The sequence below is a fragment of the Triturus cristatus genome, chromosome 5_2, assembly GCF_964204655.1.
Source record: "Triturus cristatus chromosome 5_2, aTriCri1.1, whole genome shotgun sequence".
Taxonomy (NCBI): Eukaryota; Metazoa; Chordata; class Amphibia; order Caudata; family Salamandridae; genus Triturus; species Triturus cristatus.
In genome coordinates this window covers 694,113,964-694,130,679 of record NC_140588.1, presented here as the reverse complement: position 1 = coordinate 694,130,679, position 16,716 = coordinate 694,113,964, and the positions used below count along the sequence as shown (strand labels likewise).

The 16,716-nt window shown below is 46.5% G+C and overlaps 1 protein-coding gene across 3 annotated transcripts in view; it reads right to left on the bottom strand.

The window, feature by feature from the left end:
- Positions 1-289: 289 nt before the first annotated feature.
- Positions 290-16,716, bottom strand: part of OCRL (OCRL inositol polyphosphate-5-phosphatase) — a 566,508-nt gene continuing 550,081 nt past the window's right edge. For all 3 annotated transcript variants that reach the window (XM_085607761.1, XM_085607762.1, XM_085607763.1), the window contains one exon: positions 290-4,185. In XM_085607761.1, coding sequence (XP_085463887.1) covers positions 4,061-4,185 — 125 coding nt within the window. In that variant the 3' untranslated portion in view covers positions 290-4,060. The remainder of the gene's footprint in view (positions 4,186-16,716) is intronic.

Genomic DNA, 16,716 nt, shown 5'->3' with positions numbered 1-16,716 from the left:
TCAGCATACAGCAGTGACACTGTTGGGTTAGCCACTTCAACATGCCCTGAAAGGTTCTATGGGGATTCCTGGTTCCTCCTGAGGCCAGAATGGGAATGCACATTTTAACAAATCTTGAAGTGGGAAAAACAGCCATAAGATAAGAAGAATTGAACTTAGTCCACATTAGTTGTTCCATACTAAATCAATACCTTCAGTCTTACCGCTTTCTAAGAGGACCGCACTGGATACAAATTCAAGGATTCGCCATACGAATGAAATCCTAGGACACAAAAGATGAGCCTCCCAGTGGGATGTATAAATATATTCTGTAAGCTGCAACAAGTGAAATACATGCATGCAGTGGTCTACTTTTGGAAACCAATCATTATTCAGAGCATGGGCTTAAGATAGATGTAAGGGGAGGGGAACAAATTCCAATTCCGAATAGTACTTTCCAATTCTATGTAATTTTGGAGAGAAATTACACCCCTATCAACACAGCAAACCTTCTGCATTTATGACATAAGCAACCTCGGCATACAGATTTCTTCCACATAGCCTTCCTTGACATTGTCTGATCCATGTCTTTCTGGCACTTAGGTGAGAATAAAAACAAGGACTAATTTAAAGAGGCAAACTACATGGAGTAAAATTGCATTGTCTCAACACAAGCAAACCTGCTACGGTCAGAGTACTTTCAAAACGGGTAACTTAGAACATTCGCACCTGACCTTGCAACCACTGAAGTCAATTGATCACAATTCCACTGACTTGACATTTAGATTTTGAAATAGTTCAGGCCGCATACATGTAATCTATGAAATATCAGAAAATCTTATAGAAAATCAGCTCTGAAGCTGCAGTGACTTTGTGATTAATATTTTTGCATGTTCTTCAAACAGTGGTTGATCAATCTTGGTGGATAAATTTACGTACGGCAAAATGAGAATCTACAAGCCACTGCCTTTCACAGATAACATTAGAGAGTTTAATCACATTAACAATTAGCTTACACACGTCTTTGAACGACATTCAGTAACAGTGCTGGTTGGTTCTTCTTTATTATGGGTTTTAAAATCACGATACAGCCAACGCATTTAGTTCTGAAGAGAACTTCAGAGCGAAATTATTTGAATGGTCCCAACGTACGAGATTAATAGAGGTCAGAAAGATGCCATTCAAACCCCACTGTGTTGACCACAGATCTTGGTGGCCACACTCTTACCTATGCATATATGAAAAAATATGGATGCAGTCTTTGTTTAGAGTCTTTGTATAGAAACAGACCACTGTGAACCTCATATGTTGGGACTATTAGAACAATTTTGCTCTGAAGTTCTCTTCCAAACAAAACACACTGGCTGTGTGTTGTTTTAAGAAATACCAAATTGAAGAGGAAGACAAAATGTATCCAATCGATGTTGCTGGATGAGATTGTTTGGCCTGTATATTTATTGCTACCTAATTACATTTCTATAGCTATTTTTGCTTTTAGCAGCAGCACCTTTGCAGCTGGTGCTGTTTAGGTTATGCACCCGTTATGACTGGGGTACGGACTGAAGTGCTGTTGTTCACTTCTGCTTAGCCTATTTGAAAATTGTCAGTAAAGGACATGTAGATCTCTTCCGTCTGAATGGAATAGTCTGATCGTAGATTTGATTTGAAAATCCCTACGCAACTCAAGGTCAATACATGTTAAGAGACCACTGGAATCACAAACATGATATAGGACAGAATTCTTCTTTGAGGCGAAGTCCTGAAAGCTAACCATGGATGGTAACCCCGTATTATGATCACAAGGTTCCTCCCATACTCTACACATTCAGATTTCATTAGTGCACATTCATTGGATCTCACTGTGATGATGATCAATTTATGGACATAGACAGTGAATCCTCCAGCCCATGATTTGCCCACCCTTGCTTTATTCAATTCCAATAAGATTACTTCATTGGTGACCTGCCTTGATTATTGCGCCCAGAAGTTTGGTGGCTTTCCTGATGAAGGCGTATTACACGCCGAAACTAGCATTGAGAAGATCAACTCAATAGCCACTTAAAGCTACCTGTTCACACATTTTTGTTGCATTTTCTGTCTCTCTATATGTCGTATGTTATTATGCTTCATTGATTATGTCTGTTTACTTCACTGTATGTCTTTGAAGAATGATGTTGAAAATATCAACTCATATGTAACTAACAGATGGATATCATGGCTTTCAGAATATTTTTAAAGAAATTTGTATTAAAGAAATGCATTTTTAAATTATCTTGAACGTACTCTGAGTCCTATATCATGTTTGTGATTCCAATGGTCTGTTAACATGTATTGACCTTGAGTTGCCTAGGGATTTTCAAGCCAATTGTATATTGCCCTGCCCTAGGAATCTAATTGTTGCAGGGGGTCCTTGTTACTATACCCATAGTCTGATCGTAGACCAGAATGCTAGAGTAAAAAAAGACAGGAAAGGAAACATGATTCAACACATAAAAGCCTATATGGACGATAGTATATAATATGGGAGTCTAACCTTTCCTTGACCAGAAGTCCTATTGAAACAACCTATACATTTCATTAAATGCTTTGAGCCACCTCTATTCTGTGAAACTGATTACACTGGGAACTCTGTCATTTGTATAGCAGGGAAATTCTATCTTATTGAAAACAGAGAAATTCCATCATTCTGAAATCATTATTATGCTAAGTTAATATTATTATGTTATTAGACGGTTAATGACCAACTGGCACATCATCCTTAAAAAAAAGTGACCAAAAATGCAAGTTCCTTTGATGATATCCCCATCACGTACAGCAAGTGCCCTTTCATGGTGTGAACCGTGAACCACACAATGTGCTAAACGTCTGTCAGAAGAGTGCTAGTTTGGGCTATCACCCTTTGAAGAGTGTAAACCCAACATCTCATTTTGGAAAGATGAGCACAAATCAATAGTACTCCAACGCTAGCAAAAGTGTTCAGTTACCTACTTAGTCCAACAGTGATACTCAAACTGTGCATACACAAAGCCAGGATTTCTCAAATAAGAAACATTAAATTTGAAATTTGAAGGACTTAATAAAACCTATTTGTAATCTCTGCCTGTCTACGTCATGAATTTCCCAAAAAGTAAAAGCTTGGCTGTTTTCTGTTTAATTACATTATAATTATCGAACAAAGTTTGCCAACGTCCACGTTACCCTTATAAACACGAATATACACCCTACAGATAAGTCATTTTTCGTACAAATGTGACAAGGTGAGCAAAAGCATTTCAAAGGCTGTGGAAAAGTGCAGAGGTGCAAACATACACACCATGTACGTAAACAGGCACATGTGTCTCACAACGGTAAGCGAGTTCAGAACACAACAGTGGACGAGAGATGGCCTCAAATCTGCAATAGTGCAACAACTAATAAAGCCAAGACTGCATAGGGGGCTCTCAACCTTTGAGGTCCTTGAAATGAAAGCAATGCCATTATGTTGTTAGCAGCAGTCACAAGGTTCTGTCAGCTCTGGTGATGGGGGGAGGATTAGCACACTTTGCAGTTGAGGCGAAACAATGAAGAGCAAGACGAGAAACACATCCCAATAATTCTCAAGAGCGGCAGCACGATAAGACCTTGGAATTAACTTAGAACTAGGTATGGAAAAGAGAACAGCACACTTTGCTTAACAATGGTCATGAAACTGTACAAAAAAAACACACAGTAAACGGTTAAAAATGGAACAGAATCAACAGAAACAGTCAGTGGATTCTGAGAAAATCTGTGATTCCATGTAGTGTCCTCTTTTTCAGTAAAAAGATGCAAACTGATGCCAGGGCTGTAGTTTCGCCATGTTCACAGTGTGATCAATGTGTCGTAAGGCTACAGGCACTGAGCTAAGAAAGAATTGAAATCCTTGTCAAGTCGTGAACACGCTCTTTGAAGGGAGAATGTACAACAGTTCTTACTGGAGGCTTAGAACAATGCTTACGGCATTCTGTGCCCCCGTCGACATACTTCCTTGGCAGTGCTGATTGTATGTGCGTGCTGGCACAAGTTTGACAATTGGTGGGTCACTCCGTCTGGAAAGTGGTAGCTATTCTTCATCACCCTCCAGCAGGAAACCCAGGATAAAGTTAATGGCTCGCTGGCGGTCACTTGGTGTCTGCTTTCCAATGTTGCTTGGTGATGGTCGCAATAGTAGGCTGGTAAAGAGAGTTGCTGGCCAAAAGTAAAACAAAAAGTCAGGCAAATATGTCTTATTGCAGCAAAACCGCCCAATATTTTACACTTCATTCAAGAGTATGTGGTGTAAAAAATAATTAAACATGGACCAGTGCAAAAAACTGAGCAAGCTGTCAATAGTTCATTAAATAGACATTGCATTAGGACAATAAATTAGGTATGTTAAGTTACAGTTGGGTTCTTGATAGGAATATAAAAGGCAGTTAAGTTCAAATGGATGATTTTAAGTTGACTCTGATATGAAAGCTTTTTACTAACAGTTACATATTTACATACATTGTCCCATCCACACGACAATAACTGTTCTGAATAGGCTCTTAGTATTTTATCATAATCCCTGTACCTGACATACATAAACACGTCCTCAGGTTCTGTATAATTATTCTGTATAAGGGTCACCACTTTTTCATCCTTGGCCAACAGGCCCGCTGTGCATGATCACATTGTTTGGAGAAATATTTAGGATTGTTTTAAAAACATTTATGAGTGTTTTCAAAACATATCTATTCTACAAGAAACTCTGGAGTGACCACTCTAGTATATAAGGCCCTTATTCCCCCCGCAAATCAGAGGGGAATTCCTTCCAGGCTGACATGGGGTCGTTCATGCTGAATCTTCGACATGCAACGGTCTGACATCCCTTACTGGGTCTCATTCACGAAGCAGAGATGGTGTCCTTCATTCTCTATCAGGTGAGGGTTTGGTTCTTCCCTAGGGAATTCATGGCTATATACATATACACCTATACACAGACATGCTACACCTACATATCTAGAACAGGTACATTTAGGCAAATTACATAGGGCTCGCATTGTAGGAGTATGCAAGTGCTACTGTCTTATCTGAACTGTATATGTTCATCTTCTTAGCACTATGGTAGAAATGTATCTACTATATTACTATAAAAGTCAGATCCTGAGCGCACGCGCAGCACTTAGTTGTTTCCTGAGGCGGAAGCCGGGAAACGCGCGCCACAGTTCGTATTTGCTGCTAAAACGTTTTTTACTGCTGCTAATTGATAAATGCTAATTTGTACTCACTTTTAAAACATTTCGCCATCGTTTGCTATCCCGGGGCCTCACGCTCCTTGGGATCGGGGGCAGCAACCAGACTTCCGGGTTGGGACGGCCGCCATCCTGGAGGCTACAAGCAGGTAGCGGGCTAGTTGTTAGCTCCTATTACTATGAATGTCAGATCCTGAGCGCACGCGCCTAAGGCAAGCCCGTCTGCGCCCTTACGAGCCCTTAGCCAGGAACCGCTGCCCAAAGTAGGCCTATAGCTCCCCACCGGTCCCGTGTAATTTATTCATCTAAAGCCCTGCTTGACATCAGAACTAGGGAAGCAGCCTATCTCACCCAAAAAAAATTCTGCTCCAAAGTTTTTCCTCCAAATCTCGAAGGGCCAGTAGCATGCAAGACCTGTCTCTATCACTGCAAGCTAAACACCTCTGACCCGCCTTCCCAGGTAGACACGTCTGACCTAGGCTACCTAAGCCCTAAATGTAGCCTTTGTAACGTCAGATCCCTAGCCAAACATCCCATTGAAATCTGGGACATGATCAGTACCTACTCTCCGGATCTATGCTTTTTCACAGAAACTTGGTTAAATCCCACAAGTCATTCCTCAGATCAATCTAGCAATCCCCGACGGCTACAAATGTATTCACCTTGATAGACAGGGAAAACAGGGGGGTGGGATAGCAATTGCTTTTAAAAACTGTCTAAACGTCCAATGGACTGCCACGCATAGCTTGGAATTGGGCTTTTTTAAACTAACTAAATCGCCGTCTGATAGCTGGAATGGTGCTCTGATTTACCGGCCCCCTGGACCTAGGACCCACTTCTCTAATGAATTAGTTGAGCTAATCGCTATGCAAGTCCTAGCATCCAGCAACTTTATTTTGCTTGGAGATTTTAATTTTCACGGCGAAGATCCATTGGACCCCGATATGAACAATCTCTTAAATAGTTTAAATCAAATCGGGCTTTCACAACTTGTAACTGCTCCCACGCATAGGGCAGGACACACCCTAGACTTAATCTTTACCAACATTGATCCTTTATACTGTCTTCCTTTCCTTCCCTTAACGTGGTCTGACCACTTTATGGTCCCATTCTCCACCCAACGGCAATATATTAACATTCAACCTGGACCCGTAGCACGTGTAAAACAACTTCGCAGACCTTGGAATAACGTATCTCTGGAGGCATTTGAGGCAGTTTTCCACCCACATCCACCGGCAGATATCTCGGTCGACTTTAATGTCACGGGGCTGCTGGAAAACTTTAACACCAGACTAACGGCGGCTTTCGACTCCTTAATCCCCGAAAAAAAAATGTGTCCCTCCAAACAGCGACTATCACCTCCCTGGTTCACGGTTGAGCTTCGCGCTGAGAAATCCAGGTGTAAAGTCCTGGAGAGACACTGGAGAACCAGTAAAACCCTGTTGGACAGACAGATCATCAAACTATCAAAATATCATCAAAACATAAAAACAGCGAGAAAAACTTTTATCCTAAAACAAATCGATATGGCCACCAATTCATCTAAAACATTATTTAACGTAGTCAAATATTTCGTCTCACCCCAAGCCTGTAGACTGCCTCAAATGGAGTCACAGGAACTTCGTAATTCTCTTGCTGCTCATTTTCATGAAAAAATCACTCTGATCTATGCCAACTTTTCCTCCCCCCTAGCCCAGATTGCAGCAGCCCGCATAAGTTCATTAGAAATCAACCACCCGACTGTCTGCACTCTTAAACAATTTGAACCTATCTCTATAACTGAAGTCACAAATCTGTTATCCTCAGCTAAATCTGGCTCACCTAGTGATCTTTGCCCTCCCAGAATTATGGCCCTCTTAGCTTTATGTTGCGCCCCGGAAATCCAAGTAATTTTCAATTGTTCCATCATTTCAGGCAAAATTCCCTCCATTTGGAAGGAAGCTTACGTTCGACCTATCCTGAAAAAACCGTCTGCGGACCCCCAGGTACATAGTAACTACCGCCCCATATCCCTGCTACCCTTGCTGGGTAAACTACTTGAATCTGCGATAAATAGGCAGCTGAGTCTCTATCTGGAATCCAACAATCTTTTGGATCCTTCACAATCAGGTTTCCGTCCGGGTTTCAGCACCGAAACCGCTATCCTAGCGGTGACCGACTCACTGAGTCGAGAAGTGGATGCCGGAGGATCAGCTATTCTGGTCCTCCTGGATCTCTCCGCAGCTTTTGACACCATCGCACACTCCAAGCTGGCGGAGAGACTGCTTTCTTGCGGCATCCAAGATCAAGCCCTAAGATGGCTGCAGAATTTCCTTTCTGACAGATATTAAACAATCATGCTAGGGCCTTACTGCTCAGATAAGTCCTGTCTGGATAAAGGTGTACCTCAGGGATCCTGCCTTAGTCCCACACTGTTTAATGTGAACATGTCCCCATTGGCTAAATTAGGAGAGTCATGTGGATTTGAGATAGTCTCATACGCAGATGACACCCAGCTTATTTTCAGAATTAATCCTGAAGTAGAATCAGAACATCTACGCTTTGCGGCTGGTATGCTCGCCATTTCTAATTGGATGACTGGAAACTATCTCCAATTGAATCCAAGCAAGACCGAAATCATGCTAATCGGGAAAGCCCCTCTTTTCTGGGTCCATGACTGGTGGCCTCAAGAGCTGGGTGTTGCCCCTCTCCCTAAAAATGTAGGGTTAAAACTTGACCGGGCTTTATCCATGAAAGAACACATAGCAGCGATTTCCAGCTCCTGCTATTTCAGCCTTCGGCTCTTACGAAGGATCCTGCCCTACCTTCCCATCAAGCATCGCAGAACCCTAGTCCAGGCCATGGTGATCAGTCACCTCGACTACGGAAATGCCTTACTGGCAGAATTAGGCCAGGCGCTGCTAAAAAAAACTGCAGTTCATCCAAAACACCGCCGCACGAATGATTCTAAACCGTCCGGCCGGTTCACCCTCAGCCCCTCTGTTACGAGACCTCCATTGGCTTCCGGTCGGGAAACGATCATACTTTAAGACCTACTGTCTTACATACAAGGCCCTAAATGGCAAAGACCCCAAATACCTGTTAAGAAGGCTCGCTAAACAGACTTCGACCCGCAACCTTTGATCAAACTCCCTTGGGTTTCTGAAGATCCCCCGAATTCGTCTCTCCAGTTCCGGGGGAAATGCTTTTTCATATCTTGCCCCCCGCTATTGGAATATGCTACCTATTTCCCTTCGTGAATGTACATCCCTCAGTATTTTCAGGAATCAACTGAAAACCTTTCTATTTTGATCACTTGTAATTTACTCTTTCGTCTCCCGTTTTCTTATTCCCCCCTCAGTCTTCAACTAGGTACAGTGCCGAGATGCCCCAGGGTGAGTTGTGCGCTTTATAAATTTCCCTAACATAACATAACTATATTGGTACTTGCAATTTCTTTCGTATGCTTCTGTCGCCCTATAGTAGCAGCAAATTTTGTTTTACACAAGACTGACGCTGGGCCAATAAATATTAAAACGTCCTAACCGCCATCCTGTGTATTTTCTGAGAATAACCAAGCACAAGTAACTGAGCGAAAAGCACTGTACTGTTTTTCACGATCCCTGAGGAATCGGGGTTGTCATGTTCAATGGTTGCCAGAAACGACCCACACCACTGTAAGATACAGGGGGGGTGGTAGTGGCATTGTAGAGCTAGCTGGTCTAACGGCTGACGTATCCTGTGGGGTTGTCCGGAATCAGTTTGGACATCAAGCCCTCAGTTTAGGTAATCCAAAACACTCAGGTCCTGGGGATTCATAGCAACTACAGGACATGGTGCCGCCAACGTTGGGTTCAGTTCTTATATTAACAGTTAAAATCTGCGTAGTTCAGTCATACTTTTTCATAAAGCCCTGCTCACACTTTTCAGAGAAGTTGGAAGGGAGATCGCCTCAGCTGAGTAGATATACCGTGTATTGGCTGAAGGTTTAAACGAGCTTGTAAGGCTACAAGGTTCCCACATTGTGCAAAGCCCCTGATTACTAAAACTTTGATTCTTCTCTTTCTGAGAAATGTCCGACAACGCAAGTGGCTCGGGTTAAGATGAATTTGCAAATGTTCTCAACATTACAGAATACTGCAGACATGCAGTAACTATAAAATTGTTAGAACACGGCGTACCCGCAACAGGTGGACGTTTCACCTTTGTGATTGAGGCACACAAGGTGTTCGGATCTGAGGTATTCTATTCTTCTTGGGTTCAGTTCCCGCCTGCAGATCTACAGACTAAATTGTTTCACACATACATTATAGGCGAACCACCGAAAGAATACATTCAATACGAAGACATTGTAGTCCTGTTAACTTACCAGCAACACAGAAACTGGTTTAAAGGCGCCCTCCCACACACATTTGTCTTAAGACTCGGTCACCTCAGCATAGAAGGAGTGACCTGGCCGGTTTTAGCAACATACACTCCACATCCTGAGATAGACACACTACCAGTGGATGAAGTCTGTACAATATACAAAGACACAGTCCGGCTATACAGACAAATTGTTCAATTCGTCATGCGAACTTTAACAGTCCAACCTGCGAGAAATGCTCCAGTCGGTCCACATCAGACTACACCTACAATTAGCCCACAGGCACTACATTCAGTAGTAGGGGCAATCCCTTACAAAGGGGAGCAAATTCCATTGTGGATAGCACAAAAATGTGCTCAGCTGGAAGCAGTAGTTCCCTATACGGGTCCACAGGAAAAACATAGAATGCTAACCATTTGCTTGCCAATGGGGATGGTTTTCTCAATTGAGGATTGTACCACTCGGGAAACAATCTTTGTTGCCGTTTACATCAGAATAAACAGTACCCCTTCCATAGCAGTCATTTTGAAACAGATACAGAATGAGTACGGGGCAGGACCTGTCCTGAACTTGGGGATGAAACTGATGGGCAATTTTGCCGAGGTCTCTGCCATCATGCTGAGCAACATAAAAGGGGAGGCAGCAGCAGTGGCTATACACCACCGCCTAAGGGAAATAGCTCCTATAAATAAGGAGCGAGAGATACCAAAAATGATCGAAGAAACCTATGCTGCATTAGGTAGAGATAGTTTGGGAGCCAACCAGGGAAATCACAAATGGCATGTAGTCCCGACAAGGACAACCGAAGCAAGCACCCTCTTCCTCTAAAAAGAAATGGGATAACAAACAATCAAAAAATAACAATATAGAAAAGAATTCATGATCAAGGGGTGGGCCTCCAAAAATAAGTATAACTCTAGAAATCATGATAACATTTGGAAACCTGATAGGTATCAGGACAGTGATACACGATCCTTTCGTCCCTTTCAGGATTCATCAAAAAGCTCAGTGAGAGGGATGGGCGATCAGAACAAAAGACAGAAGATAGACAAAAGAAAAAAAGGGAAACATTGTAATTCAGATTACGTTATCAAGCAAGAAGAACAACCTAAAGCAAAGCCTCAATTCAAAAAGAAGAAAATAGCTGGCTTGAAAATTAGACATGTCCAGGTTACTGAGGACTCAGCTTCTGAACGGGGAATGGGCTCCGACGATGCTAAACAGCACAGCAGAAATAACAATAGCTCTCCAGAACCGGAAGGATTTTCTGGTGGCAACAGTACTGAATAAACATATCACGGTGGAAACACCTGATACAAGAGTTAGTGTCCCACATAGACTGCACGAAACTACACTCAAAATAGAGGGGGAGATCTCAAGAAAAGTTAAGTCTCTTTTGGGAGAACTTAACATTTGGATGTTACCTTTCAGCAGAAAAAGATTGGCTGCCAGAATTTGTGATGGATTGCCCAAAAGGGGACAACGTCATTTTGCCTGCTTTCTCGGACCTAGTTTCTGAATCTTTAAAGAACAAGTTACTTACTTTCGGTAACAATGTATCTGTAAGAGACAAATATTAGTTATAGATTCCTTACCTTAGAATTACCCCCAGGCGTCAGACTAAATCCGGACAATTTTTCTTCAGCAATACTCCTGACCGTTGGTAGGTGGCGTCGGTTGACTCCGCATCCGTGTCGTGGTTGCCGGGATGATGTTGCGGTGCCTACATAGATACCGCCCCTGCGCACTGACGTCAGTTCTGACACGACTTTCCATGCCAGAAGTGCAGAGCCATGAAAGACACTGACCACTGGTGTGCCATACTAGGGCCCTGCAAGAGAGTCCCTATCCCTAGAAATCAGTTCGCAGAGTGAGGAGGATGGGTGGGGCGGGACGGAATTTATAACTTATATATGTCTCTTACAGATACATCGTCACTGTAAGTAAGTAACTTGTTCATCTGAAAGAGACAACTAGTTATAGATTTCTTACCTTAGAAGATACCCCAGCAATACCAACCCCGGGGGAGGGACTGCAAACCAAGTTCATACCAGAAAGTCCTGGAGGACAGAACGGGCAAAGTAGCCGTCCCTCCGGACTTGACTATCCAGGCAGTAATGTCTGGTAAATGTGTGCATAGAAGCCCACGTGGCCTCCTGGCAGATGTCGATGAGTGGAACTCCAAGCGACAAACCAGTAGTTTGTGCCGTAGTTCTAGTGGAATGAGCTCGCAGCCCCACTGGAGGCTCTTTTTTAGCTCAAGCGTAACAAATCTTGATACAAAGGACGATCCCACATGAGATGGTACGCTTTTGCACAGCCCAACCTTTCTTGGCACCCACATAGCCAACACAGAGTTGATAGTCCACCCGGAAAACTTTTGTGCAGTCAAGGTAGAAAGATAGTGCATGTTTCGAGTCCAGACAGTGGAGTTTCTCCTGCTCCTTGAAGGGTGCGGAGGCGGGAAAACGGTGGGCAGAGTAATAGTCTGTTCGATGTGAAAAGGAGTGACAACTTTAGGCATGAACAAGAGAAGCACCACTTCGTCCGGATGGAGCGGTAAGAAAGGGGATTAGAAGAAAGAGCCTGAAGCTCACTCACTCTGCGAGCAGAGGTGATGGCAACAAGAGAAGCAGTCTTAAGAGTGAGAAGCCTAAGAGAACAGTTGTGAAGAGGCGTGAAGAGACTCGAAGGGAGCGCACATAGAATAAGTAAAAACAAGGTTCAAGTCCCACTGAGGCATTATGAAAGGAGATGGGGGAAAGAGATGAATAATGCCCTTAAAGAACCTACTTACAATAGGGGACTTGAAAAAAGACGGCTGATCTGGTAGCTGAAGAAAAGGAGAAATGGCTGCTAGGTAGACTTTAAGAGTGCCCAGGGCAGAAAAGGGTTCCACATTCTTTGCTGTGCACCATGCCACAAACTTGTTCCATCGACAGGCGTATACTGTCTTAGTGGAGGGACGCCTGGCTGCAAAGATGACATTACAGACTTCAGGATGTAGGTGTAGGAAGCTGGCATTGTAGAACAAGTTACTTACCTTCGGTAACAATGTATCTGTAAGAAACATTAGTTAGTTAGATTCCTCACCTTAGAATATCCCCAGGTGTCAGACTGGATCCGGAATATTTTTCGTCAGCAATACCCCTTGTGCGTCGCTAGGCGTCGTCTGCGGCTCCGCGTCCGTCGTTGGCGTCGTGCGCCGGAATGACGTCGGAGTACTTAGACGCCGCCCTCGCGCGCTGACGTCAGTTCTTGTACATAGCTTTCCGCACCAGGAACGCAGAGCCATGCAGAGACCGACACTGGTGCCAAAAAATCTAGGGGCCTGAAAAGGATAACCTTAACCCTAGATGTCGGTTCGCAGAACGGGGAGGATGGGTGGGTCGGTGAGGAATCTAACTAACTAATGTTTCTTACAGATACATCGTTACCGAAGGTAAGTAACTTGTTCATCTGAAAGAAACACGTTAGTTAGATTCCTCACCTTAGAATAGATACCCAAGCAATACCAACCCCGGTGGTGGGTCTGAGAACCAAGATCACACCAGAAAGTCCTGGAGGACAGAGCGGCCAAAGAAGCCATCCCTCCGGGCTTGGCTGTCGAGGCAATAATGCCTGGCAAACGTGTGTAGCGAAGCCCACGTTGCCGCCTGACAGATGTCCTGCAAAGGGACTCCCCGTCCCAAAGCAGTAGTAGCCGCTGTGGCCCGAGTAGAATTGGCTCGCAGCCCAACAGGAGGGTCCTTTTTTGCCAAGGAATAACAGATTTTTATGCACAAAACGACCCACCGGGAGATGGTCCGTTTGTGCACAGCTTTCCCCTTTTTAGCACCCACGTATCCAACGAAAAGTTGGTCGTCCACCCGGAACTGCTTGGTGCGGTCCAAATAAAAGGAGAGCGCACGTTTTGGGTCCAGACGGTGGAGCCTCTCTTCCTCTTTGGAAGGATGCGGAGGCGGAAAGAAGGTGGGCAAGGTGACAGATTGCCCAAGATGAAAGGGGGTCACCACTTTCGGTAGAAAGGAAGGACGAGGCCGAAGGACAACCTTGTCCGGATGAACAGATAGAAAAGGAGGCTTGGACGAAAGAGCCTGGAGCTCACTCACCCGTCTAGCCGAGGTGATGGCTACCAGGAAAGCAGTCTTAAGAGTCAGAAGACGAAGAGGACAATTGTGAAGAGGCTCAAAGGGAGCGCACATCAGAAATGTGAGAACAAGATTCAAGTCCCACTGAGGCATTACAAAAGGGACAGGAGGGAACGTGTGAGTAATGCCTTTAAGAAAGCGTGACACTACAGGGGACTTGAAAAGAGAGGGCTGATCAGGAAGCCGCAAGAAGGCAGAAATGGCAGCAAGATAACCTTTCAAGGTGCCCAAGGCAGAGCCCTGCTGGGCCAAAGAAAGAAGAAAGTGGAGAACCTCAGAAAGAGGGGCGGAAAGGGGATCCACAGCCTTTGCTGTGCACCATGCCACAAATTTGTTCCACCGGCAGGCGTATACCGTCTTTGTGAAGGGACGCCTGGCTGCCAGAATGATATCACTGACTTCAGGAGGCAAGTCAAATGGCATCAACTGCCGCCGCTCAATCTCCACGCATGGAGGTGGAGGATGGAAAGGTTCGGGTGGAGGACCGTCCCCTGCTGCTGCGACAGAAGAGCCTCCCGTAGGGGCAGGCGTATCGGAGGGTCGGTCAACATACGGAGTAGCTCGGGATACCAGTACCTTCGTGCCCAATCCGGAGCCACCAAGATGACTTGGGCCCGGTTGTGCCTGATCTTCTTCAGCACTCTGGGCAGAAGTGGTATAGGCGGAAAGGCGTACAACAGACCGCAACTCCACTCACGACGAAAAGCGTCGCTGAGCGAGTGCCGCCTTGGAAATTCCAACGCGCAGAACTGCTGACATTGCGCGTTCTCGTCGGTGGCGAATAGATCTAACCAAGGCTCTCCCCACTGCTGAAAGAGACCTTGCGCCACTTCTGAGTACAGACGCCATTCGTGATCCATCATGCACCGGTGGCTGAGTTAGTCTGCTCTGGCGTTCAGAGAGCCCGCCAGATGTTGAACCACTAGGGTGACGCCCTGGTGTTCCAGCCATGTCCAGAGGCGCAGAGCCTCCTGACAAAGGGTCCACGACCCCACCCCGCCCCACCCATCAGAGACCTCTGATCTCCGCCTCTTCCATATGGCCACCCCAGCCCAGGAGGGACGCATCCGTCACTACGACATGCTCCGGTAGGGGTAGGGAGAGGCTCTTGCCCGTGACCCAATTGCGGTCCGTGAGCCACCACTGCAACTGCTGTGCAGTGCCCTCCGAGATCAAGACAGGGTCGGACAGGTTGCCGTGATGCTGGGCCCACTGAAACTTCAGGTCCCACTGCAGAGCACGCATGCGCCGCCTGGCGTGATGCACTAGTAGGATGCAGGAGGCCATCAGCCCCAGAAGCCGCAACACTAGCCTGACCGAAACCCAGGATAGAGGCCGAAAGATGGGAATCAGGGCCTGTATATCCCGGACCCGCTGTTCCGGCGGATAAACCCGGAACTGCGCCGAATCGAGAACCGCTCCGATGAAGAGGAGCTTCTGAGAGGGGCTCAGGTGTGACTTCGGCACGTTGATGGAAAACCCCAGCAAATGCAGGAGATCCGCCGTAGTCTGGAGGTGGGAGACGACTGCCCGGGGCGAGCCCGCCTTCAACAACCAGTCGTCGAGATAGGGGAAGACTGGAACCCCTGATCTGCGCAGATGAGCTGCGACCACCGCCATCACTTTCGTGAACACCCGAGGGGCACTGGTGAGGCCGAAGGGGAGCACGGTGAACTGAAAGTGCTCCTGACCCACCGTGAACCGCAGGTAACGCCGGTGGGCCGGCAGGACGGGGATGTGGAAATATGCGTCCTGCAAGTCCAACGCTACCATCCAGTCTCCAGGGTCGAGGGCAGCTAGAACCTGAGCCAAAGTTAACATTTTGAACCGTTCCTTCCGGAGGAAGGCATTGACGTCCCTGAGGTCCAAGATAAGGCGTAGGCCCCCTTTGCCCTTCTTGGGAACCAGAAAGTAGTGGGAATAACAACCACGACCTACTTCTGTGCTCGTAACGCGCTCGACGGCCTCTTTGGCCAGGAGGGCCGAAACTTCCTCTTGCAGAAGATTCAAATGATCCTCCGAGATACGGTGGTGCTGCGGTGGCATGGCTGGAGGGGTCGTCTCGAAGGGAAGGGAGTAGCCCCTTCGGACGATCTGCAGCACCCACCTGTCCGAAGTAATGGTACTCGGACTAGGAAGGCTTTGAGGCGGATGCTGCCGGGGTGGATGTGGACTGACTGCGTCGTCCTCCAGTACCGCCTCGGCGGAAACCACGTCCGCATGTAGGCTGATTCTGCGGCCGGTGGCTAGGCAGACGTGAGGAGGAGGAGCCCCTTCCTTGGCCACGAAAGGAGCGAAAAGCGGAAGTTTGTGGCCGCGGGCCGAGAGGCCCAAGGACGTGGCCGTAGCCCGGGAGTCCTTGAAGCGAGCCAGCGCATTGTCCGCTTTCTCACCAAAAAGGCGAGCGCCATCAAAAGGCATGTCCATGAGTGTGCTCTGGACATCCCCTGAAAAGGACGTGGACCGCAGCCAGGCATGACGTCGAAGCGCCACCGTGGTAGAAATCGCCCTACCCAGCAAGTCCGTAGTGTCGAGTCCACATCGGATTGCATGGCGCGCTGCATCTCTCCCATCGGCCAGAGCCGAGGAAAGCCGCGCCCGGGCCTCCTCCGGGCACAGTGGCAGCAAGTCCTCCACCGTATCCCACGGAGAGTGGGAATAACGGTCCAAGAGACAAGCGGGGTTCAAAGACCGCAGGCCCAAACTGAGCAAGGAGAACAGCTTCTTACCGAAGTGTTCCAGTCTCTTGGAATCCCGGTCCGGAGGAGCGGACGGGAAGGAGGATTGGGAGGTAGAGGCCTGGATAACCAGACTCTCGGGGGTGGGGTGTTGGGACAGAAAACTGGGGTCGCCCGGAGCAGGGCGGTGGCGCCTGGCAACGTTCCTATCCACAGGAGGGACTGTGGAGGGCTTGGACCAGGTGCCCTGCAGAACGTCAGTGAGGGCCTCATTGAATTGCAGCAGAGGCTCAGTGGAGCATGCGGCAGACTGAAGCACCTCAGTGAGG